This window comes from Chiloscyllium punctatum, chromosome 11 (genome assembly GCF_047496795.1).
Source record: "Chiloscyllium punctatum isolate Juve2018m chromosome 11, sChiPun1.3, whole genome shotgun sequence".
Taxonomy (NCBI): Eukaryota; Metazoa; Chordata; class Chondrichthyes; order Orectolobiformes; family Hemiscylliidae; genus Chiloscyllium; species Chiloscyllium punctatum.
In genome coordinates, this window is record NC_092749.1 from 21,693,868 (window position 1) to 21,719,332 (window position 25,465).

Consider the following 25,465-nt stretch of genomic DNA (forward strand, 5'->3'; position numbering starts at 1 on the left):
GGAAATTGGAGCACTCAGAGGAAACCAATACAGACACAGACAGAATGTGCAAACTCCACACAGACTGTCACTTGAGGGTGGAATTGAACCCGGGTCTCTGGCGCTGGGAGGCAGCAGTGCTAGCCACTGAGCCACCATGCCACCCCATACAGCATAGAAATAAGCCCTCCAGCTCACCATGTCTTTGTCGACCAAAACCACCAAACTCCACTAATCCCATTTACTCACACTAGGTCCATTGCCTACTATGCCCTGACAATTAAAGTGGTCATCCATATGCTTCTTAAATGAATCCTAGGGAAATAAATAATCATACAGCATGAATCACAAAAAACTAGCATCTAGGTTCAGTGGATAATGAGGAAACAAATATAATGTAGACCTTCATTTCACAGGGAATGGGGTATAAAAATAAGGAAATTTTGTTAAAACTATAAAAGGCACTGGTCAAACTACCGTCCCTTATGTATGTATTGGCATTGGAGGCTGTCCAGAGAAAGTTCACTGAGTTGATTCTGGGTCTGGAAGACTTTTCATATAAAGAGAGGGTAAATACATTGGGTTTATACTCATTGGAGTTGAGGAGAATGAGAGAAACACATTATTGAAAAGTAAGATGTTTAAGAAGCTTGATCGGGTACATGTGAAGAGTTTGTTTCCCCTGGTAGGTAAGAGGACATAATATCAGAGGAAGGGGTCATCTATTTAAGACAGGGATGAGGAGGAATTGTTTTTTCTCAGAGGGTAGTTAATCTGTAGAATTCTATTCCAGAGGGTTGTCAAGGCGAAGTTGATAAATATATTCAGGGCTGAGATAGACAGATTTTTAATCATTAAGAATTAAGGATTATTGGGGAATGGTGGGCAAGTGAAGTTTAAGATTATGAAATATCAGTCATGATCCCATTGATTGAGCTGAATGGCCTCCTTCTGCTCCTTCATCTGATGGTCTTATGGTCTCAGCCTTCCCAATAGCTAGCGCAGTCTGCTTCATTAGAGATACAGCTGAAGTCATGACTGGTCACTGGCGGATAGTCTTTAGATCGATATTACATATTTTATAATCATACAATTGCTCAACAATATAGGTGTTATATATTAGCTGAGTGAAAACTTTTAAACATTTGTCTATTAATCTGCTTTCATTCATATCTGTAAACAATGGTAGGTATTTATTCCATTAAAAGTTCAGATTTAAATGTTTATTCAGTAGTCTCCATCCCATCTGATAATGGTTAGCAGTTAGATTGGCGAAGTAATGAGGCGAAGTATTGTTTTAATGATAACGCTTGCAGATTGGTGAACAAAAGCAGTGGGTAAAATTTATTCCAGCATCAGCTTGAGGATTTCATCATTTTATGATAATACCTGTCTCAAAGTCAATTTAAAATGATTTACATTGCATTCATTACGTATAGCTAGTCTATCTTGTTCCAAAATTGTGCAGACCTCCATATTTATTTAAGACATTGACAAAAGAACAACCAGTGAGATAAGATTTTTACGTGACCTATTGAAATAATTTGGGATCTGTGGTGGAAGCAAACTAAATAGTAATCTTGAGAAGAAAATTGGATATATATTTGAAAAGAAAAACTTGCAGGACAGAGGGAAAGAAATAGGGAGAGTTAGAAAAATTGGATAACACTTTCACCGGTTGGCATAGAGACGATGACCAGAATGTTCTTGTTCTGCATATATGATTTAAATAATCCCAATCTGATGTTAGAAATACCTTCTTTATAAAGATTGAACAAAGACTTACAAAGACCATGATAGAATAGCATTCTCGATAGAATAGCAAAAATTCTGGGTCCAGTCAAAGATGCTGCAATGGGACAGCTTTTAATCCCTATGGGGGAAATGAGCTAGGACTCCCTCATCAGTACAATATTTATCTTTGTCATCATATTGTACAGGGAAATGTGAATTTTCACCATTTGGTGGAGCAAGAGGCCACAAGTCTAGTCATTTCAATGACATTTTTCTGGCCCTAGCTAGTTTTCTGATATATTGTACCAGGTTTAGCTTAATGACAAATGCCTCGCTTTAGTCCAAGAATCGAATTGAAGTCAAATTGAGTTGTCAGTAAAAATGCTGTTGATGATAATATTTCACAGGACAGAAAAGTTAGAGGAGTAGAAATTAAAAGAGAGAATACACAGCAGACATCACAAACTACAAATGCCGCTTAAATAAACATGTCAGAGATGACCTGAAAATTCCTAAACTTTAATTCCCTTAAAAGTGGGTTTGTGCATTGTGTGTGTTTTCTCATTCAGAACCATTTTTCCCTTAGCTGCTGACCAACCTGTGAGGCACTTCTAGAATGTTCTAGTCTTATCTTTTCTCCCTTAATTATTATGTATAGTGTCTTCTTATATTGTTTTCTACCCTTATGACTTGGATGAAGCCAACTGAAAAACAATCTGCATTTTTATGGGTTGGGCATCAGAATTTAAGTGCACTGTCTGCTGAGAATTATCGTGCATTATGATAGCACCACTGGCCAATAATGTGACACAGTAATCCAGCTACAGTGAACTCTGAATTTTTACAATGAAGCAACTGGTACAACCATTGTACATATGTCACTGAATTATACACAGGTATTGATTGGTTGGTTGTTGAAAATGATAGGTATTTCTTTTTGTAAAATACATGATGCATCTCTCATGCATTTATTCATATAGCTTCTACTTCTCAGTATTTTTATGTTTTTGACAGTATTATTACTGGACATGTCAGACCCCAGACTGAAACAAGGCTTGATAAACTTTTTTTTGGGTTTTAAGGAAGTGGTCTTTCACTGAAACATTAGCATGCAATACTGCAGACTCAGTTTTAACAATAAAGCTGAAGTTTATCACACAGAATAAATAAAGCTAAAATAGAATAAACCAAACTCTTTACATGTTGCACCATTTTAAACACCTGTAAAATACAATCTAATTAGTCCCAAAAGTAGTACTTTACTCTACTCATGCCAGAAAGATTTCTGTTTTGATATCTAAAAGGGTTAACATAATGGTGGCATTAATTCCCCATTTTGACAATCTGATAGCCTCTTCCGGGAGCTTCATATAACTGAGTTTACATATTCTCAGCTTCAAATAACTCCTTCAGGGTTATAATCAAACATTTCTGGTCTGGAACTTTCAAAATAAACTGCTTATACTGAAGTAAGCTATTTATTATAGGTTTCTAAATCATCTCCTCTTGTCAAGAGCAGCTGTTTTACACAGTTGGCTTCAGCCAAGACTTCTGAAAAACTGCTAAACTAAACCCAAAGGCCTTATTTTTCAAGCTATGGGTGTTTCCCCTAACCAAAAAGAAAAAACAACACTATCTGATCTTCCAAACTGAAAACCTAATACACAACTGTTTACTTTGGCCATTCTGAAAAACTTCCCAATACAAATAAATTCCTATTAGTCTCCTGAACTATCCATCTCAGACTATTTTATAATGAAATCATCATGGCCACAACCACAGAAATACCTACAAATTAATAATTACATTTTTTCAGTACAGAGACAACCCGTATGCCACTAGTTCAAAATTCAAAAATCCAAAGGAAATTGGATTGAAATGTATATAAATCACACCTCTTACATCACAGCTGTGCTTCAAGCAGTTGATTAGCTGACCAGAGCTGGGCAGGTAGTGTCAGCCTACCAAATTGTGTTGGGTATTTGATCTTCAGTAGAAACATTTCTTTAATTTCCTCATTCCTATCATTGCCTTTTGTCATTGCTTTTCATCTGTGTTCTTGTACCCTCCAAAGCTACCTCAAAGATTTGCTGAAATAAACTGATACACTGTTGTGATTTACTGTGCTGGATTTCTACATTTATTATGTTTCTGGTTACATTAACATGGACTATCATTGCAGACATGCATTTCGCTTAGTCAGAGTCAGAGTTGTACAGCACGGAAACAGAACCTTCAGTCCAACTTATCCATGCCAACCAGATAACATTTTCATTCTTGTCCAACACTTTCTGGAGCTGAATCATGTCATTGAGTTCAACTAGCATCACTTGCCTTTGTAACACAAATTATCACGTGGAGAGAGATTGGAGTGGTGCAGTGACCCTGATAATTGTGTTGAATAGAGGTGGAACATTTTTGTACTCTTTCAGCATTCATTTAAGTAGGTCAGATGTTGAACCTTAATGCTTTACTGTTAGCCTCACCCTTAAAGCTACACTCAGATTGGGAGTAAGAATATTGACACTTGCTGCACAAATAGTCCACACGGTTTCACTGAGATTTGCCATCAAGTATTAATTATGTGCCTCAAATTGGTGCTTAAGTTAAAGGATATTTTACAGGAGTGCCTGTCTGCCAATGTAGAGTAATTTATCATAGAATTGCTACAGTATTAAAGCAGGTCTTTCAGCCAATCGAGTCAACACTGACCTCCGAAGAGCATCCCATCAGACACACCCTAGCCCTGTAACCCTGCATTTCCCAAGACTAATCCACCTAGCCTGCACATCCCTGGACACTATGGGCAATCTAACATGGCCAATCCACCTAACCTGCACATCTTTGGACTGTGGAAGGAAACCAGAGCATCCGGAAGATATCCACACAGACATGGGGAGAATATGCAGACTGCAAGCAGAATGGAATTGAATCTGGGTCCCTGCCACTTTGAGACGGCAGTGCTAACCATTGAACCACTGTGCCACTCTGGGAATAATAGATATTAATTCTGAGAGCAACAGGCATTAACAGTGAGGAGGACGCTGTTTGACCCATCATGCCTCTGCTGGTTCTTCAAACAAGCGGTTGTGTGGAGTCCAACATTCCTGCTATAGTGGTTATATAGTTTCTACTAGGCTGTTTCGCTGTACTAGGTCATTATTTGTTCCAAATTTTTATTGGATTCACCATCCTCTATGGTGGGACTTGAATCCCTGCCCCCAGATCATTACCTTGGAGTTCTGGATTACTAATCCAGTGATGTTACCACTACACCTCCACCTAATAATAAATGATAATTAATTTCTCATCATTAATTATCTGTTCCAACTCCTTTTTATAATTACTTATGGAATCAACTTCAACCATGCCTTCAGATAGAATGTTCTAGATAACAAATGGCGTCCTGTGCTTGAGAAAACTTTCATTGATTTGGCAGTCTTTATTTTGTGTGAATTTAGATCCTGAGGGACATCAACATTCATAAAACATCTTTCACACAAGATGATGAGCAATGCTACCTTGCAGGAGTGTTATGAAGCAAAATTAAACATTGAGCTAAATATTACAATATTAGGGCAGAAGTCTAAAAGATTAATTTAAAGGGGTAGTAGGTGTTAAATTACAGAGGGAAGTGGAGAAACAGAGAACTTAGGTGGGACATTCCCGAACTCAGATGTTAGTTTGCTGAAGACATCCTCACCAATGGAAAGACAAATAAAGCTGGAATGGTCAAAAGCTGGAATTAGAGGAACAGAGAGGTTTTGTGGGTTTTGAGTTTACATACAGAGGGAATAATGAGTTTGTGAAGGGAATTGGGATTTTATCCCAAAGGGTTAAATCAATAATACATGGGAATTGAAGTACTAGAGTTCCATTTTGATGAGTCAAACCAAAATACATCATTTGTTAGTATAATTGTTTTTTGTAGTTTGTGAGCTTGGGGGTTTATGGATGAACAGGATTTGAGTGAGTATGGTCATAGGCAGGAGGGTTTTAGATGATCTCAAGTTTACGAATAGTAGAATGTGGGACACCATCCAGGAGTGTATTAAAATTTTAAAAATTAATTTGTGAGATGAGAGTATCCCAGGCTAGGCAGTAGAGGGCAGCCAAGAATCAACCATTTGCTGAGGGTTGGGAGTGGCACACAGACTCACAAGGCAAGGATGGGAGAGTTCATTTCCTTCTGGCCATGAGTGAGCTTGATTGTCTTTTGTAACAATAGTGGTTATATAGTTGCTACTAGGCTGTTTCGCTGTACTAGGTCATTATTTGTTCCAGATTTTTATTGGATTCTATGGTGGGACTTGAATCCCTGCCCCCAGATCATTATCTTGGAGTTCTGGATTACTAATCCAGTGATGTTACCATTACACCTCCACCTAATAATAAAATCCCAAGGTAACAAAGGCAACAAGGAAGATTGCAGCAATATATGGAGTCCAGTGATGGTAAAGGGTTGAAAATCTTAATGATGAATATTTGGCCAGACGCTCAATTCCAGGTCAAGTATGACAGTGAGTTGTCATAACTTTGTTCATAAACTTTGCATTCTGTTAGCTTGGTGTAGTTGGTAATATGGTTACTTCAGGATCAACAGTTTGTGAGAGTCAAATGCCTATGCAGCAATGATGTGTTGTGTGGTTTAAGGTGCTTTCCTGCAGTCAAGATGTGAAACAATAGTTCCCTGTACATCTTCAGGTTATGCTACACGTTAATGTTACCATTCAAATGGAAAGGAGTTTCACTCAAGATATTGACTTACATTAATCTTCTTCTCAATGAACGTGATCAATAACTGATACATTGGACAGCCACCTTCCTGGATTCTGCTTTGTAGCTGTTATGTTACAGTCACCATAATTCAACATTATTCATTGAATGATAAACATTTTGAGATACTTCTAAAGAACATGATAACAGATTATGCAAGTGCAAGTCTTAAAGGTCCACTGAACCAAAAAAGATGTCTCGAGACACATCCAGGATGTTTCCTCATGTGGGGAATTCTAGAACAAGCTGTTATAGTTTTAGGATAGGGGGTAGGAGATTTAAAACAGAGATGAGGAGAAATTAATTCTCTCAAAGGGTTGTGAATCTGTGGAATTCAGTGTGACAGATGCTGGGACACTGAGTAAATTTAAGGAGGAGGTGGATGGATTTTTAATTAGTAATGGGTTGAAGGGTAATGGAGAATGGGCAGGAAAGTGGAAGGTGAGACCAAGATCAGCCATGATTGTATTGAATAACAGAGCACGCTCGAGAGGCTGAATTGCCTACTCCTGCTCCTAGTTCTTCTGTTCTTGAGTAAAATGACACATCTTCCTAATAAATTTTACAGTGGGTAATTGTTACCCATTGGACTTTCTCCAAGCACTGCTAAGCCAATGCTCATACAGATTAGAATTTTCCACAAGCAATGCCATATGAGTTGCAATTTGTGACCATAAGACCACAAGATGTGAGAGCGGAATTGGGTCATTCAGCCCATCAGATTCTCTAGACCATTTAATTAACTCATGAATGGCAACAGATAACCCTCAACTCCACTTTTCTGCCTTTTCCCCATAATCCTTGATTCCCTTTCTGATTAAAAACCTGAGAAGTTTCACTTGGCTGATCCTGGAAATGAAGGGATTTTTTCTTATGAGAAAAGGATGAGTAGGTTGGGTCTGTACTTATTGAATTTTAACAGAATGATTCTTAGGAGACTTATCAAAGTAGATGTGGGAATATCTAGGAGCAGAGGACATGATTTCGGACTTTTAAAACAGCGATGAGGAGGAACGTTTTCTCTCAGAGAGTGATGTATCTGTGGAATTCTTTACCACGAGAGCTGTGAAGGCTGGGTCTTTAGTGTATTCAAGGCTAAAACAGACAGGTTTCTAGGCAGTAAAGCAATCAAAGGTTATGGGGAAAAGGCAGGACAATGATTTGAGAGTCATTCGTTAACATCCATGAGCTCATTCATGGGATGTGGACAATGCTGGCGAGGTAATATGTTCCAGAATAATAAGACACATAGGATTATTTCTAAAAGCTATGTCCAGTCTCTGCACATAGGCAAGGCATATAACTATTGCAAAATTGGGCAATTGTTGTGAGTTATGTTGATAATTTTGACTTGCAACAGTACCGTTGTGCCATTAACAGTTGCATTTTGTCAATGTAATAAAGTGAACTTTTCTTTTAAATTATTACTACCTACTGTGGAAATCCAGCACAATGTTGAGCTTAAAGAAAATAAACATCAACTTTTACAAAGACATGAAAAATAATCTTGATTTCACATGTAAACATAAAGAGTTGACAACCTAATCTTGCCTGTCAATCTGTATGTAGGAGAATCATCTCAACAGAAACACTGCGGATTTTTATGCCATCTTTTATACTTCTAGAGTCTTTACATTCATGATTTAAACCAAGTATCGTCTCTAGGTGGCAGCACAGCACACATTATAGAAAACAGATGATATGAATAGGTTTCTTATCATATTGAATATTCATGTGGGCTGTGGAAGAGAGAGTTGTGGAACTATTAGAATATACATGAGAATGTGCATTCTAAATAGATTTTCTAAAAGTCCACTCACATAACTGTATTTATTTGAAACAATAGTGCTGTTTGACTATACTCTTGCCTCAGTGTCAGAAGGTTGGGAATTTGAGCCCCATTCAAAACACTTGAGCATATAATTTGGGTTTCCTCTGCAGAACAATAATGAGGGAGTGCTGCACAGTAGGAGGTGCTGTTTTCAAGGTAAACCAAAAGTAGGCAAAATCCTGTCTGTCTCCAATTGATGTCAAAGATCTCATGGTGTTCTTTCAAAGAAACATTTGAGAGTTCTCCTGTGTGTCCTGGTCAATATTTATTCCTCAGCCAACATCACATAAACCAGATTGTCTGGTCTTTATCATTTCGTTGCATGTGGAATCTTGGTGTGAAAACTGGTAATTGTTTTTCCTAGACTACAACAGAGACTACACTTTAAAAGTGTTTCATTGACTGTGAAGCAACTTGGCATGTTCTAACATCATAAAAAATACAATAGAAATGTAAATTATTTCTTACAAAGATTTGAAAAAAAGACCCAAATGACCTGCTAACGTCATCCAAGATAATAGTACGAAGCCCAGTGCCTGTGGATTTCTGTCCCTGCAGGAGTTGGATCCTGGGAAACCTGGGGAAGGCAACAATGAGCAAAAAAAAGTTTATTTTTTTATTTTAAAAAACCCAAAATATATTGTTTAAATAACCAGTGCTTTGCATTAAAATGATGTTTATATCAAAATATTTTCATACAATAAAATGTTTCCATTGGACAGAATTAAATAGATTGATGAGAATGGAAATGTTCGGAAAAATACATTTGCTCATGGCAGGGTTAAAAGATTGGATTAGTTCCAGTACATATAGAGTATTTTTTTTTAACAAAGAAGGTCCCTCAGGCCTTTCTCTGGATGATGCCAATCATCCGTGTTGGTATGTTCACTTGATCTGTCTCTATCTAGTATAATGTTCACCCATTGCTATACTTTTTGCATGGACAAGAAATATTTGAATTCCATTTGTCATGGGAAATGTGAAGCTGGCTTTATTATTCCTGGGGCGACACACAAAGCCTATTAACCACAAAACTAGTAGGATTCGGGGTGAACACTGAGATTAAATGAGAAACTGACTGAAGAATAGAAAATGAGTACTCATTAGAGGTGTTATGTCAGCGCAGGGAAGTCGAATAGGTGTCTCATTAAAGCCACAGTTGTTTCATAAGTTATAGAAATGGCTTGGTTCAGAAACCCAGTGCAATCTGGCTGAAATGGGAGAGGCAACTCAAGAATTACAAGGGTAAATTAGATCAAAATGTAAGCAGGCAAAACAAATCTGGATTAAATCTAAGCCAAAAAGATGTAAAATGCGGCACAAAAGAAGGAAAAATATCTTGTGCATGATGTTGAATCTGAAAGGGGTCTAGAATTGGGATTAGATTTGACATTAAGCATATCCAACCAACCTGTAATGATTGAAACCAGCTGGATTTTATTGACTATGAGATCCCTCATTGGGGCTGTTAACCTGGGCCTATCAGGGAGCCCTCACTGACAGATATAAACAGGAGATTCAGAGTGAATCTTGGTTCTGCAATCACATGAAAGCTGCCACCTCACAAATGGGGCAGGAGCAAATCAAACCTGGCCCCTCAGAACAGCCAGACACTGTGGGATTTCTCCCCCTCCATCAAGTGTCAAAGAAGCCTGAGTCTGAGATGGATGCAACTTTGATAACATTGTCACTTGAAGACAAGGAGGAAACTCGCCTAAGATGCCCTGGGTGCAAGCAATGGGTTACATTCCGGTACATGCCACCCATGTCCAAGTGAGAGCTTGAGCCACCAAACTTGGGGCAAAAATGTCTCAGGAGAAGCTATAGGAGAAAGAACAGACCTACATCCAAGAACTTGGGAGGGGGAGGAATGTATTGACTGGAACAGGGGCCTGATAGATTCCATTGACTATCAGATTCCTGATTGGGGCTGTTAACCTGGGTCAGTCTGGGAGTCCTGGCTGACAGATATAAACAGGAGATTGAGATCTAGGGATTGGCTTTGGGTTAGCTGATCAGAGACCATGTACTGTGAATGTGTAAAGAAAGGGTGACTTGGTGATGGAATGCTGGCCTCTGTGCAGTTATTTCAAATAGAATTTTGGTGGAGTATTGGAGCCTCTCTTTAGAATCTTTTCAAAGACTAATTAGATGCTACAATTTTGAGGATTTCTCTGTATGGTCTTTCTCATTTATAATTATCTTGTGACACCACTCTGAAAGGCCACCATGAGATGTGACGTGACAACTTACAATCTAAAAGTTATCTTTTTATCCTCTTATCATCCCCTTGAATTGCATAAAACATGGTGACATAGCAAAGCAATTGATCAATTTACATTCACAAATATAGCATTTGTACCACTGAAAAGAGGATTATCAATTTTAAAATAAAGCTTGTTGAGCAATTCTCTTCAATTGTATAATTCAACTTCTGTTACATTCTGTAATAGGAAATTGATAAAACGTGCCTCAGAGCGATGGTGAACTGAGCAAGCATCCAGATATAAACGCACAACATGGAAGTATACACAAGATGAAACTAGAATTCTGCAGTGCTTGGGGAGGAATAAAGCATAATAGCAGCATAAAGGTGAATCAGTATCGTGTCTTGCCTTGTGATTCTTTCTTCTCTCTGAAGTGCAGAGTGACAGCATAATTTGTAGAAAAGCATCAATTATGACCAACAGGATTTTTGATTTTTTTTAACTCATCTTAACTATCTACCTTCTTACAAAATCTTTCTTTCTGAGAACTACACTTGTACTTTTATAAATATGCTACATCTTTCATTCTTAAACTTAAGCTCATCCAAATGTCTGCAATACAAGCAAAGGCATTGGCACAAGGTGAATTGCTTTTGCAGAAGGGAGGCAAGCTGAATAGTGTCCTTTTATATTATTCTGTGTAATACCATTCTATGGTTCTATGATATTCTAACTCGCATCAAATCCTACTCACCTATCACCTATGTACTTGATGCCTAAATTGGCTAAATGCATCAGTTTTAAAATACTAATTATTGATTTTCAAACCTGTAGCTTTGGCATTCCTACAATTACAACCACTTTCCCTCCTACAACTCCTCATAATCTCTGTTCTCATTAAATTATTGCTGATTTTTGAGTTCTCACTCTATCTTTAAGATACTCTTTAAAACTATTGGCCATCTGTCCCGATATCTCCATATCAAACATTTGATATTGAGCAACATAATGTGCCAGTGAATTGCCTTGGAATATTTATTTATGTTAAAAATGATGTATAAGTGCAAGTTGCTCTTAGAATTGACTGCAAAAGATTCCAGTAGAACAGATTTAAATAGTAGCGCTATTTTGTTCTCATGAAGCAGTGAAGCTGCATATGACAGAGTATCACAATTATTCCACTAGGCCATATAAACACTGCACAGCTGGCAAAATAGCAGATCTAACATAGGAACACAGTTAGAAAGAGCTTCTTGCAGGGAGAAAACTTAATTTTGAGATTAAAGTTCCAGATTTCTATATGAAATATATACATGTCTGTGCGCCCACAGCTACACAATGCAACATATTTTCCCTGTCATTTTTGATAATGCCTCATGTCCCTGCTACATGCCAATTGAATGCAGTTGAAGGGGACATGTCTGGAGGTTTCCAGGCTGGCATCGTAATACCGATTCACTGTTGGTTACTAGGACCAGGTGAAGCTTCTAATATTTTAAATCTTCCCCTAGTGAGGAACAGGTCACGTATTTTAGTGCTGCTACTTACATTCCAGTCAGAGAATAGCACAGCAATGTGTCTGGGAACAATTAATGTCTGGAATCCATAAATTTTAACAAAAAAATGCTCACCTATCTGGTTTTGGGCACTTTCTGTGACTTTCCTAATCCAGATTATAAAAATGCAATGACTAGGTTTGTTAATTATTTACTGAAAACTACTTACCTGCTCCTCTTGAATAAGTGCTTGCATTGATTAGCATAGCGTGGGTGACTATTCAGCTCTAGTGAGATTCACAGTCCATGCCTGATCTTACCTTCATTTAAAACATTTCCACCAAAGTCTCTGGAATTAGGGTGACACTGATTTTAAAACCTTCCCAAACCTGGATATGCTGCACTCAAATGTAATTTTCAGAAGCCAGTCTGGGACCTTCTATTTCGAAGAGGTCCATTTACAGATTATATTTTTAACCAAACAGGAAAACTTCCATTCTTAAATGAGAGAATTACTTAATTACCGAATTATTAGTAAATACTCTAACAGGTTAGAAGTCATGACATATTGACATTGCTGCTTCAATAGCAGAGTCTTAGTTTTTGTGGTGCTCTTGCCTTTAGTGTAAAGGTGCTGATTCAATCCAGCATCCTTCAGAATCATGGGCAAGTCATCTCACCCAAGCATATAAGGTTAAAAACATAACGTACTTTCTTTACACATATATATTCAATATTATTGGTTTTACATATAGTTTAGGTTTAAGTCCTAATTTTATCAGGTGGAAATCACACTTTAGCGCTGTACCAATTGTATGACTTCTTCACTGTTGTGCATTATCACAAAGCTTCTGTAGTTAACATCTGGTGAGTGAATTTGAAATAAAATCTCCTTTTGGAAGTATTCCAGTGTGGTCGATCACATCATAAACAGATATCTACAAAGAGTCACTTTTTTTTTCTCAGAATCATAAAATAGTTACAGTACAGAGGGAAGCCATTAGGCCCATTGTGACCATGCTTGTTCTTTGTAAGAATTCTTTTTGCAGCTTTACATTTTAGGAACATAGTTTGGACTTCTTCCCTACCCCAGTCTCTATTTATAGCATACTTTATTGCCCACACATCCTCTTCCAGCTGGATAAGCAGGCTGATCTGGGCTTCGGACATCAACCCAAGCAACCACACTGTGATTGGCTGGCAGAAGGTGAAAGTCAAGCACAACAAACCAAAAGATGTCAGTGATCCATCTGGCAGACTGCCTGGGAGAATAATAAAAAAAATGTTCAAGAAATGGAGTCAAATGAGATTGAGTGACTGGCAGTTTGGGCAGAGTGTTTATGGTTTACACTTGAATAAATCTGACAAATTATTCCCCATTCCTACAGAGGGTTTAGTCTCAATATGAAACCAACTGTTTGAAGCTGCCATTTTTAGCATGGTCTGGCTACAATGGGTATATATTTATGTGCAAGGATAAACACTTCTACACACAAAGGGTAGTTGAACTTTAGAATTCAATTATAGATCAATTATTTTATTTAAAATTTAGATTGATCATTTTTTGTTAAAAAAGGTACCAAAGGACATTGGACAAGGATGATATCTGGAGATAGGTTGCATAGCAGCCACGTTCAGCAGAACAGGCTCAAGGGGCTAAATGGTCTAATATTCCTGCAAGCCTGCCTTTCCATTGGACAGAAATGATGCTAATCAAGAACAAGTTGGGGATGTGGTGGAGAGGGCTTGCAGGAAGCTATTGAGTGGTGGATCCAATCCGTTCCTCGTGGCTATGGCAATCTCAGCTTGAGCAATGGCTCCAGCATTGATGAATTGGGTCTGTTCTTTTTCTCTGGTGTTTCAGCGGTGGAATGAATGATCCCTCGGTCCTAGGGAATTAATTTAGAGGCTCCCTCAGTCCTCAGAGGTTGAGATGGGCCCCAGTCCTCGAGAGTTGGAACAGTCTCCTGGCTATGGTGGCGGCTGGAGTATCGGCAGCAATGAGGTAGCTTTGGCTGAAGTTGCTTTCTGTCTCTGGTCCAGAGCTGTAGGAGCAGCATCAGTGTGCTTCCTCCTTGCTGCTGCAGCCTCAGGGACAGACTTGGCGGCTGCAGAGTGAGGAGGCATGCCGTAACCACTTAAGAAATCAAGAAGCCATGGATGGAACAAAAATTGAAATTTGTCTTAACTTTGTGTGAATTATTTCTTTTTATACTTTATGTAATTAAAATGTCACCACATTATGGCAACTTCACATTTTACTGTATTTTCAAAAACGCCCTGCAGTCCTCACTTTCTCCCTGTATTTTCATAAATACAAGTAACAATGAATTTAAATGAAATGAATATTCCTCTGTATCTGAACGTTTCTTCCTTTACAACAGTAACCACAATTCAGAAGTAACACATAGGATGTTCTGAAATACTTTAGAGCCAGAGTTCATCAAACAACCTATATAAGTGCAAGTGATTAATTTCCCCATTAGTTGTAACAGGTTTCTCAGCACTACTGATCACCGTTCAAGAATTAGGGAAATGCTATAGTTCTAAAATGGAGTGCACATCGTTTGTTTCAATGTAACTTTACAAAATATAGACTGCTTTAATGTCATGCTTTAATGAATGAAATGCAACTCAATAATGTAGAAAATTAAAGAATTGTGTTATTTGTAGCAAAGCTTGCATTTAAAACCAGTTTTAATTTTAGGGCAAGAGTCTTCAAATTGGTTAGCAAACAAGGATAATTCACTCAGTTGTATTGAAAGATGAATTAATGTTTGACAAGATGTTTGACAAGATCTTTATTGGAAAGGAACTCACAATATTCAACAAGAATACATAAAACATTGGCTGCTAAAAAGGTAAGGTGAAAACACTGCATTGTTGCAATAAAATGCTTATGTATAAATATTTATCAAAAAGAATCACAAGACAAAATGCTATGGATTTCTGCATTTAGATGACCCTTGGAGCTGTTGTCAAAAGGTGATAGAAAACAGTTTTACATAGAATGGTTGATTTAAATATTCTTCTAACACTGGGATGCAGTTAAAAATTACTATAGCCGCATCCTTAGCAGACTGGAGCCATTATGACTTCACTTTCCTTTCAGAGAAATCCTGACATTAAATGTTAATTCCTCTATTTATCTTCCATAATAGCACAAAGTTTTCTGCTACTTCTACATGAACTGTACATCCTGCCACATTAAACCAATTCCACTATCCTGAAGAGGAGGGAAAGAAACATCCATCTCGAAGAATGCTCCCAAACCAAATTCACATCTTAGCTGTTTCTTTAGCCCAAATAGAGGCAGCCTTTAAGAAAAAAATTGTCATGTATTTAATTTTAATTTTTCTTTCCAATAGCCCATCTACAGAGGTTTCATCTTTTCATCTTCTCTGCTTGTTACAATGCCTTATTTTTCATTTCTTGACCAATTTGCATCAATGCCATGGTTTCACTGAAGTCCAACTTGTAAAATACCAAACTGCTGACATTTACTGAATGGGGAGTTACCTTTAAAAAGCCCTACAAGGAGGAGGGTATCTATCGCTCATATAGAACTCTTTATGAATTTTTGCTCCCACTCAAACTGTTGAATAAGAAATTAACGCACTTCTCTCTCACCCAAAGAAAAACCTAGCTTAAAAATATTCATAATGACAAACTTCACAATTTTTTTTGCACTGCCCTCAGTTTTTGTCTGTCCCTCCCAGGAGAGGTACTTGGGGACAGTTCTACAGTGATTGTAATACCGGAAAGATCCACCCCAAACTTTAAAATACACTTCCCAGCAACTCAAAGATGTACTGGCCTGGATACTTTTGCTTTCATTTCCCAAATTAGTATATGTAAAAATTTATTTAGTGTTACTGTCTATTAAGAAAATACAAAGGTCTTTGCAGAATAATGCACCATCTATAATGTTTATGGACTATGATTTGGGATTATTGGGAAAGTTGCAATTCAGAGTAATGTACAGTATTTATATAAAGCTATGCACAGTTTTGATTGTTCCAAATTATAAGCGTCCAGTAGAAAGATCAGGGTAGGAAAATGAAAATAAAATGCAACTTTTATTTTCTAATTCCTGTCATAATTTCTTCAGCAAAAGTACATTAATAAAATATCAGATGTAAATATAACCATAACAATATTGAAAAGTTTTTATTCAAGTGCCAAACTACAATGCAGCGGCTATTGAATCTTGTAATGAATTTAAAAAGTGGTAATAGTAAGGAACAAGAATTTTCAAAGCCTATCATAAAAAAATTATTCCTAATATTTAGGACACTTCTGGCAGTTAAAAGATTTTGGGATTGTCTTTATAATAATATGGTGAAGTCACGTATTCTTTATTTTCAAAAGGTTTTGGTTTACCTCTCAATGCAACAGGATGTGACATTGCTCCAAATTACATCTTGATTCTGCTTGAAAAATAATGTTTTCCAATAGCTTATTTTTTGTTGCAGGTCTCTTAATGTACTAGGTAAGGAAAGCAAAAGATTTGTTGTTGAAAGCAGCAAAAAAAAAAAATCAGTGATATGCTTCATGTGAACTCTATACACCATTTAAAAAAAAACACTAAGGGAAAGAGGAAAAGTTTGCATTGAAACTGCAGATACAAATTCAAACTGGTCAAGTGCAGAGCTCTGACATGTTGTGCCCACTACCCTTCGGCACAGCCAAATGTTTAACCAGCTGCCCTTTTGGCCTGCTTTTTTTCCCTTTTCCCAACAAAGGACAGATACAAATTACTGACCTAAATTTACGGAGGAGGGAAAGAAAATGCGCCATGGTTTCAGGGCAAAATGCATGAATAGAACAGATGTTTAAACAGTCTTACTTTGAATATAAAGCATCCTGATTGTTTTGAATAATCCAAAATGATAAAAGACGTTTGTTTTTAAATATGTCCACATCATCATCCTTTTGTTAAATCAAAAAACTAATGCATCCCTTAACAAGAACCACTACTAGCAATCTGGTAGGTGAATACTCAATTATTTTGTTTACTCTTCCCCATTCTCTTGGACTTGGGGGGGCCAGAGGCAATGGACAATCAAAAGCCCATCCGGGATTCTTCTGGCAAAATTATAAACCAAAGGTGGTGGTGCACCTCCCTCTGGCCTAGGATAATATAATCCCTGCAGTATTTCAGCAAGTGAGAACTGTTCACAAACAGCTTTTGTTATATACCAATTAACCCTTTCTGTACTTCTCTGCCTTTGTAGCTTCAAAAAAATTCTGTTCTCATAACAGAAGATTTAATAATGTAATATCTAATCAATCTCATCTGAATAGAAGTATCTGACAAAAATGATACTATTCATATCAAGTTAATTTAAGGAAAAAATGAAATTTAAAAAAAGGATTACACTGGATGCAATTTTGCTAGTTAAAACCAACTTGTGCAATTTAACCTGAATGAATGTTAAATCTTTTAGAGATTTTGAATTGTGTTTCAAATTTCGACAAGTTGTGTTTCAGCAAATTGAAGAGTTCAATGACTGTGTCCTTGCAAAAATAAAGTGGAAGAAAGCTTAATTTGTTAAAGGGCTTTGGAAGTTAAAATCATCACAAGCTTAAATGTCCTGAAATGATTCTACAATGTACCAAGAAGGTATAAATTCAGCAGAAAGAAAGACAACTAACAGCATTTTCAATTTACATAATTTATTGCAGTTAGCACACAATTTAAAAATTCCACCAACGGCACATCAAGGTACAAAACTAAACAGCATTATAATTTACTCCCCTCCCAGTTCTGAAAATTAAACAGACTATGATTGTCAAGGCTAACGTCAGTCTAAATCCAGGTAAAAAAGGTAAAATGCAGGGGGAGAATTGAGGGAAAAATGACAAAAATAAATCAAGTATAAGGTCATCTGTAAGAAAAAGGAATTGAGAGTCAGACTCACAAATACAACAAAGAAAACTAACATAGGAAACCAAGGAAGCTGATCATTTTAAAGACACTGATTGTCTTATCTAAACATTTCTTTTTTTAAAATCTACAGTTCAACATACTTTAGTCAGACATTTAAACTCTTCAAGTAACTAGCATAATTACAGAATCTTAGAGGCCATTTCACAGCTTTAAAACAATGTCAAGAGCCAAAAGGAAAACTCATTTGACCCATTTTTTCAAAAAAAATTCAGCAATACACAATCTAGTTTTCCATTAATAATCATATTGCCTTTATGCACAAAAATAAGCTATGTTTACAGTAGTTAAGGCGGTCAAGTAAAAAATAAAACATAAAACCCACAAAAAAGGGGGAAAAACGGCCACGTTTCGGTGCTACTCCCATAGACCTTATTGTGAGTGCAAGACAGGAAAACAAACACTGTGCAAAACACTTGCCATATGTGTTGTTCATTAAAACCACACACATACCAAGCAGTAACTTCAGCTGCTTGGTTACACAATATAATGAACCCCTTCTTCAAAGGTGGGTTCATGATTCCTTTCCCCTAAAACTTCATGGCCAAGTAACCAAATGATTTCAATTAACCATTAACAATTCTGGTTCACATAAAAGCAGGGAACTTCACATGGAATTTGTGCTGTACCACTTTCTGTAATATATAAGAGAACACAGGCAATTGGGAAAGATGCTTCACACGTTGAAACTGCATAGCAGTGCACTTTTTAAAAAAAATTAAATTGCTGCGGAACACCAGTGACATTTTTCACAGTGTTATCGCATTTAGAAAAGAAAATGCATTCCAGGAAAATAATATTCCTATCACCAATTAAATAAAATCTTAAGTTACACACTTTGCCAAGTTCATAGAATTGCAAAAGGAGAACCCCAAAATATCGGATAAAACTCATGCATGTCCTATAGCCTCAATATTTACTTTCAGAAGACCCGGCTAAGAGCATAAGGGCAATTTATCAGGTCTGTTAAATCCATTCAATGCAGTAGGATGTACAGTTATATAATTCACATTTCAAACATACAGTTTTAATTTGCCTGAAAATCCCATACATTTAGAATCTAAATTACATCAAGTTTCTGGTTAAAATTAAACAGAGTAAAGAACCATTCATCTGCAAATGCATATTCCTAGGCATATGGAAAAGAATTCATTGTTACCTTGTTTACAGCATTGTACAAAAATGTTTTAAATATCCAGAAATTGTGCAACATTAAAATATTAACACGTATCAATGAAAACCTTAATGTATTAGTGGTTCATTGTTAAAAATTTCAACAATGAAACTTCACAAACTATACAGCAGCATCCTTTGCAGTGCACTCAACAACTGCAGGAGTGCATTTGAAAAGAAAATTAGAGTATTTATTAAATAAGTGTTGAGTTTAATAGTTAATTCTTATTTACCTTATGTTGCAATATGATTCACAATCTCACTTTTGTAGATTGTGTTGTGACAAATAGTATTTACGGCTATTATTGTACGGAGAGAATTCAGTACCCAAAAGGCTGTAGAAGATATTACCAGAAACTTGATTTTTCAGACTGCTCGACAGATAGACTTTATTTCCAGATTTCTTGCGAGCTCTCTTCTATGGTCCAGTCACGCATCGTAGGCAAGTTAAGTGATTCTGTTTTAACAGAGAGTGTGTTTATCAGCTCACAGTGAAATTTTCTAATGTGTCTGTACAGGTCACCCGACTGTGTGAACCTGCGCTCACACCACTTGCATGCATGAGGCTTTTCCCGGGTGTGAACAACCGCGTGACGGCTCAGGTTGTGCGAATACTGGAAACTCTTCCCACATTGAGTGCAAGTGTATGGCTTTTCACCTGAATGAGTTCGCTCGTGTCGTTTTAAAGTGTACATGCACGAGAAAGTCTTCCCACACAGTGAGCAGGTGGGAACGTTTACATCAGTAGCAGGCTTGCTGCGGAGGCCATCCTGCTCTCGAAAGTGCGTGCTCAGATGGATCTGCAGAATGTGCGGGCTAGGAAAGACTTTGTTGCAAAGGGGACACATGAAGATTTGACCGGCTGAGCCAAGTATATTAGAACAGTAAGGGAGTAAGCTGCTGTCCATGCCTGCATCCATCTGGGCTCCATCATTCTCTGGGGTTACCATCTCATCATCGCTGGCTCGATCCTCTCGGTCCATCTCGCTTGACACAGAAGCTTCTCTTCTGGCGGACACATGGAGTGAATCATAACAAAGTCTGTTCATAGTGCCTGCACTGTCTTTCACTGTGCTACTTTGTTCCATATCAAAATCATTAGTGCTGCTGCCTTCCTCATCAGAGAACACTTCTTTTTCTACTTTAACCTGCACCATGTTATTTCTGGAACCGTCCCCATGTGGAGAGACATAAGGGTGGCTGACATTTTCTCCCCCTGACAGTCCGGACTTGACAGACAAATCCAGCACACAGTCAACATCTGCTGAATCCTTAATGGAGTTGGCAGACCTTTGGGACAAAGGGCCTGTTGAGCTGCAGGGACTGGACACTGTTTTTCCAGCTGTTACTGCATGTGCCTCAACCTCAACGCCAGGCTGAGTGATGCCTGCTGAGTCAGAGGGCAATCTCATCCACATGTTCCCAGATTCAATAACTATGTCCCTTTTGCTCAACACAGCACTTGATTTTTCCTCTTCAGTTTCATCTTCCTCGCTTGCCAGTTCCCCCACTATGTGTGCACTGCTCACCGAAGAGATTTCCCCTTTATCAGAACAGCTTGAGGCATCTTCTTCTTTCTTGGTACTGTCCGCTTCTGTAGTTGATTTTTCTTTCAGCTTTTTTTTGCAGACTTTCACTATGTCATACATGTGAAGGTAACTCGCAGCTGCAAGTACGTCCTCAATAGGCAAATCTTTGAACTGGAGTTTCCCTTCATACATGAATTCAAGGAGGAGAGCGAAAGCTGGGGCTGTAACAATGTCGCTGTTCAGATGAACAATGTCCCTTTTGTCCAGCTGGTCCTTGTAAAAGAGGTGGAAGTACATACTGCACGAAGCAAGCACAGCACGATGGGCTCGAAACTGGGCATCTCCAACCAAGACAGTGCAATCACAAAGGAAACCTTGATGCCTTTGCTCACTCAGACACTGGAGCAAATGTCTACTGTGGTCTGGAAACTCCATACTGTCTTCATAACCTGTAGCAGACAAAGTTTGTTAACATTCATAGAAATAGATAAAAACAGAAATAGCAAAATCCTAAAACATCCTGCATGCTACAGATAAAAGTTAAAACAATATTTGAACAAGAAATGATTTTGTTGTCGCTCTATTAGCGCGTAGAAGAGGGTGAAAAAAAAGCACGAAAACTGCCACAAGATTCAAACTCAATCACATTAAGTGCCCTGTGTCCCCATCTCTAATCCTTAAAATGGCTAAAAATAAAGATTACATGATAGTCAGTAAGGTACTGTTGATCAAATTAGATGCCCAAAAGGACAGAGACAGGACGAAAACGAAGCTTATAAACATCTGATACAGATGACTATGGCCATATGGCAGCTGCTGCCCAGATAAAGAGATTAAAGAATGGAGTGCGATTACAGCTGTCTGGGCAATTCCACGCGTCGCAATCTGCGAATCCTAAATTAGTCACTATAACCACAACTCTAAGAAAAAAATTAGCTTGCACTCAGAACAATGATCTGTCAACTCTGAATTAAATAAGCCCAAATACTACCATACAAAATTCCTAGCAGGGTTTGCAAAAAAAGGGGTAAAATCCCCCCCCCCCCTACCTGCAACAGGAATAAAAACAGACCAACTTCTCGTGACCAGTCCCTCTAAAAGAAACCTTCAATGGTGCGCTAAATCTTTGTGACTCCGGTCTGTCAAGTTTAAAAAAGCAGACTGAAGAGGAATGATACCGGCACACGGAGCAAGATCACACAAAAAAACCCAGCAATGCCAGACTGTCAGCTGCTCTGACATCACTTCAAATGGAAATGCTACCTCCAGCTGTGCTGCTTTTTAATGCCATATGTTACTCGTGTCGTGTTTGCTGCTGCTGCCACCAATCTCACGTTTGAATACATTATCTGCTACAAAAAAAAGGAAAAAAAATCCCCCTTCCAAATAAAGTACCAGACAGTGTCTCCCCCAACCACCCAGTCCTCAGCCCCTTCCTGCTAGCCCTTCCCTTTATTTTATTTGTTTCCAAAAATATTCACTTCACTTGAAATGACACAAACTGCGGCCGCAGTGTGTGTGTGTGTATGTGTATGTGAGAGAAAAAAAAAACGCTACAGGGCGACCTGTTAAATGTTGCTGCAGCAGGAACAGCAGCAGAGATCCTCAATGCATGGTGACGGCAGTCAAACCACAACACACACACACACAGATAGTGGGTGGAAGAGAAAAAAATATATAAAGTCACAACAGGCTGCAGCCGCTACCACTGCCGCCGCCTCTGGTCCGATGGAACGATCTGGGCTGGCGTTCCACCGCCAGCGCGTGAATGGTTACCAGCAACAACGCGGCGCAACAACTCGGGGAAGGGGGGGGGGGGGGGGAAAGAGTAACATTTTTGAAACATTGTAACTCCGCGCCGCTTCTGGCAACATTGTATCTCCCCTCCCCTTCCTCTAAACCGGAGTTGCTTAAAACGAGGAAATCCAGGAGGATCTGATTCTCTGAGATACTCACAGGAAGCAACAATATATTTTTAAAAATATAAGGAGTACGGGGGGCACTTTTCTGCCTGCGGGAACAGCCAGTACAAAGTAGGAGGAGAAGGTGGGAGGGATTGCTGAAGGGTGGGGGGGGGGGTGAGTTGGAAGGAGCCAATGACTTTCAGGACTTCATGAGAGAGATCGACATATACATAGATAGATAGGGCGCTGAGGACAAGTGCGCCCAGATGTTAGAGAGCTGTTGCTATTCTGTGCTCTTTACCTACCTTGACAGAGGAAGTGTGGGTGACATCATGTCTTCATTGAAGTCTTAGGCCGACCGCAAAAAAAGCGCCGGGAACCGGACCGGCCACCTCCCGAAACCCCCGCCCCCATTCCCCCCACCCCAAGAAAGTCCAGGATCCGGCCAGCCAATCGGCTCGGAAAGTGGGCGGGGTTTCCGCTTGCAGCCCAGGGTTTGCTCCGGAGTAACCGTGAGCCAGCAGAAGGGGGAATTTGCGCGTCTTCGGACGTTGGCAAGGATGGGGGGGGCGGGTGGTTGTGGTGGTGGCGGGGAAGGGGCTGGAATGAATCTCGGGAGTTGTAGTCCTCGTGGCTTCGGGCGGAGTGTATGAAGTTCTGATCACCTTCGCCAGCCCGATTACCAAGAGTTGCAAAAGCTGTGAGGAGGGCAGGTTCTGTGAAAGCGGAAGCATAATTGAAAAAAAATCTTTTCAGTACTGAAAGGTCAAAACTTAAATAAGTTTGTGTATAATCATGTGCAAACTATGAGTAAACCTGCAGAGGTAAGATTTGAGAATATGTTAAAAACTAAAGGAAAAGAACATAATACAAAACATAGGATTAAATTTTTACAGATCTAAATCGGTAAATCCAATACTAGAAACTTGCAGTTTATGTACCCTGTCTTTCGAAAAATTACATTTCTCGAAATTTTCAACCCTGTCGACAGCATATACTGTGGAAAGCTAAACCTGTCTGGTTTTAACGTGCCTGCGATTGTGTTAGAATTTGTTCTGAGATTAATGTTAATGGTGTTCAGGAGGCACAACTAAGTCTTGGTGACACCAGTTGCCTTCTCCTTAAATAACAGCTTCTGCGTTTGCATCATTTCTGTGGCTCCGATATATTGGCGAAGTTAAGGCAACTAAATTCAATTTCCTGGCTGCAGATTTAACCATGGCCGCTGTCAACGACGTTCAAGGATTGACAACAAATAGCACAGTTCAAGCAGCGGGCCTAATAACCAGCTTTTGTGTTCCTCTCTCAGAATAGTAAACTATTGGATGAGTCCAACTGAGAATTAACAAGATTCCCCCAACTGAGGGGAATCTGTCGTAGGACAGACAGACCTCAGTCTTTAACTTGTGACCCACAGTCAATTTTTAGACTGCTTGTGTTCCAGACCAACCTGCATTTGCTATTTGCTTTAATAATTAAGAGTTAATTTCAGGGCAATGAAAATTTTCAATGGCATTTATTTATGCAACATGAGCTTGGCATGCAAGAGTCTATTTTTTTCTGTTCTCATCTGATGATACTAATTGAAGCTTTCCATCCTCCAAGCTGGTTAACACAAATTTCATATCATGTTATCACATTTCAATTTTTAGATGAAGGAGTGGGGGGCTTTTGGGAAGCAACTGATCAATGAAATTAGCAAGCTATCTGTCATTTTCATTTGAATATGTATGCATGTTGAAAATGAATAAATCATCACAATCTGCACTAAATTCAAAATTTGGAAATATCCAATTCCACTACGGTGGAGAAATATATGAAAATTGCAGGAGACTAACATTCCAGGAAATTTGGAGCTTCTATAACAGGAATACGTGTCTTCCTTTTGAGATTGCAGATAAAGGACAATAACGATCCTTTAAAAACATCAGAATTAGGAACCACAAACCTAAACAGACATGTTTATTTAATGCAAAGTACTAACAATATGAAGTCAAACCTTACCAAAGTTGTATAAGAATTGATGGGGGGAGAAAGACTGTACTATGCCAATACTGCCAGCTGTAATACTTCTGTGCCAGCTGTTCATGCTGTGCCAACTACACTGACACTGTCAATTGTGCCAAAGGTACTAGCTGTGCATCAGTGCCATTGATGCCAGCTGTGCCATTTGTGCCAACTGTGCTGTCTTTCCATCTGTGCCAAACTTATCTGTGCACAAAATCCCTGGTCTTAGTGATCAGCAGTTGCTTACGTGTCTGTGGTCTACAGATACAAAATAAACCTAAGTTTATTTGTTTCTTGAGGCAACAGAGTTATTTTCACAAGTCAAACACTGTGGAGGACATTTTGTGGAAAGTTTTTATGCAGGACATTAGTTAGATTAAGAAAGTTCAGATAGTGAAAAACCTCAAAACAAAAACAAAAGCCCATGCTGTTCAGGGAAGTCGTGCCAATATTTCTGAATAAGTGTGTTATGATGACTTGAACTATACTTATATGATTATAACACTCTCCTAAATAATTTCTGAGACCTAAATGTAAGCATTTTTAAATTGTTAACAAGTTTCAATCTGTTTTTATTTAAATCCCGGAAGCACAGCAGTACAATTTAAATGATCAAATGACAAGAATGGTCTAATTGGACAAAACCAACATATAAGACAATGTTCAGAATTTAATTTATATCATTCCGTGAACCCCCCCCCCCCTCCACCTCCATTACATTGTCATACCCATAAACCCTAATCAGTGAAGTCATAGTTCCATTCTCCTCCCACCACAAGGCTTTTGCCTATCATACAACAATTCACATTCTTTGCTTCTGATTCAAAACCTGACCTAACCGGCTGCCATTCTCAGCTGCTGGTGCCAGGATGCAATGCT

The 25,465-nt window shown here is 38.4% G+C and overlaps 1 protein-coding gene across 6 annotated transcripts; it reads right to left on the bottom strand.

Annotated features, from left to right (window-relative positions):
* Nucleotides 1-17,685: 17,685 nt before the first annotated feature.
* Nucleotides 17,686-22,978, bottom strand: zbtb18 (zinc finger and BTB domain containing 18). Of its 6 annotated transcripts, none has more exons than XM_072580460.1 (2): nt 22,885-22,978; nt 17,686-21,124 (listed from the first exon to the last, which is right to left on the bottom strand). In XM_072580460.1, exon 2 carries the CDS (start codon nt 21,108-21,110, stop codon nt 19,536-19,538), a length of 1,575 nt encoding a protein of 524 aa, XP_072436561.1. In that variant the 5' UTR covers nt 21,111-21,124; nt 22,885-22,978; the 3' UTR covers nt 17,686-19,535. The 6 variants fall into 6 exon arrangements, with proteins under 6 accessions (XP_072436561.1, XP_072436563.1, XP_072436566.1 ...); XM_072580462.1 differs by lacking the exon at nt 22,885-22,978 and adding an exon at nt 22,632-22,702; XM_072580465.1 differs by lacking the exon at nt 22,885-22,978 and adding an exon at nt 22,241-22,262.
* Nucleotides 22,979-25,465: the final 2,487 nt, after the last annotated feature.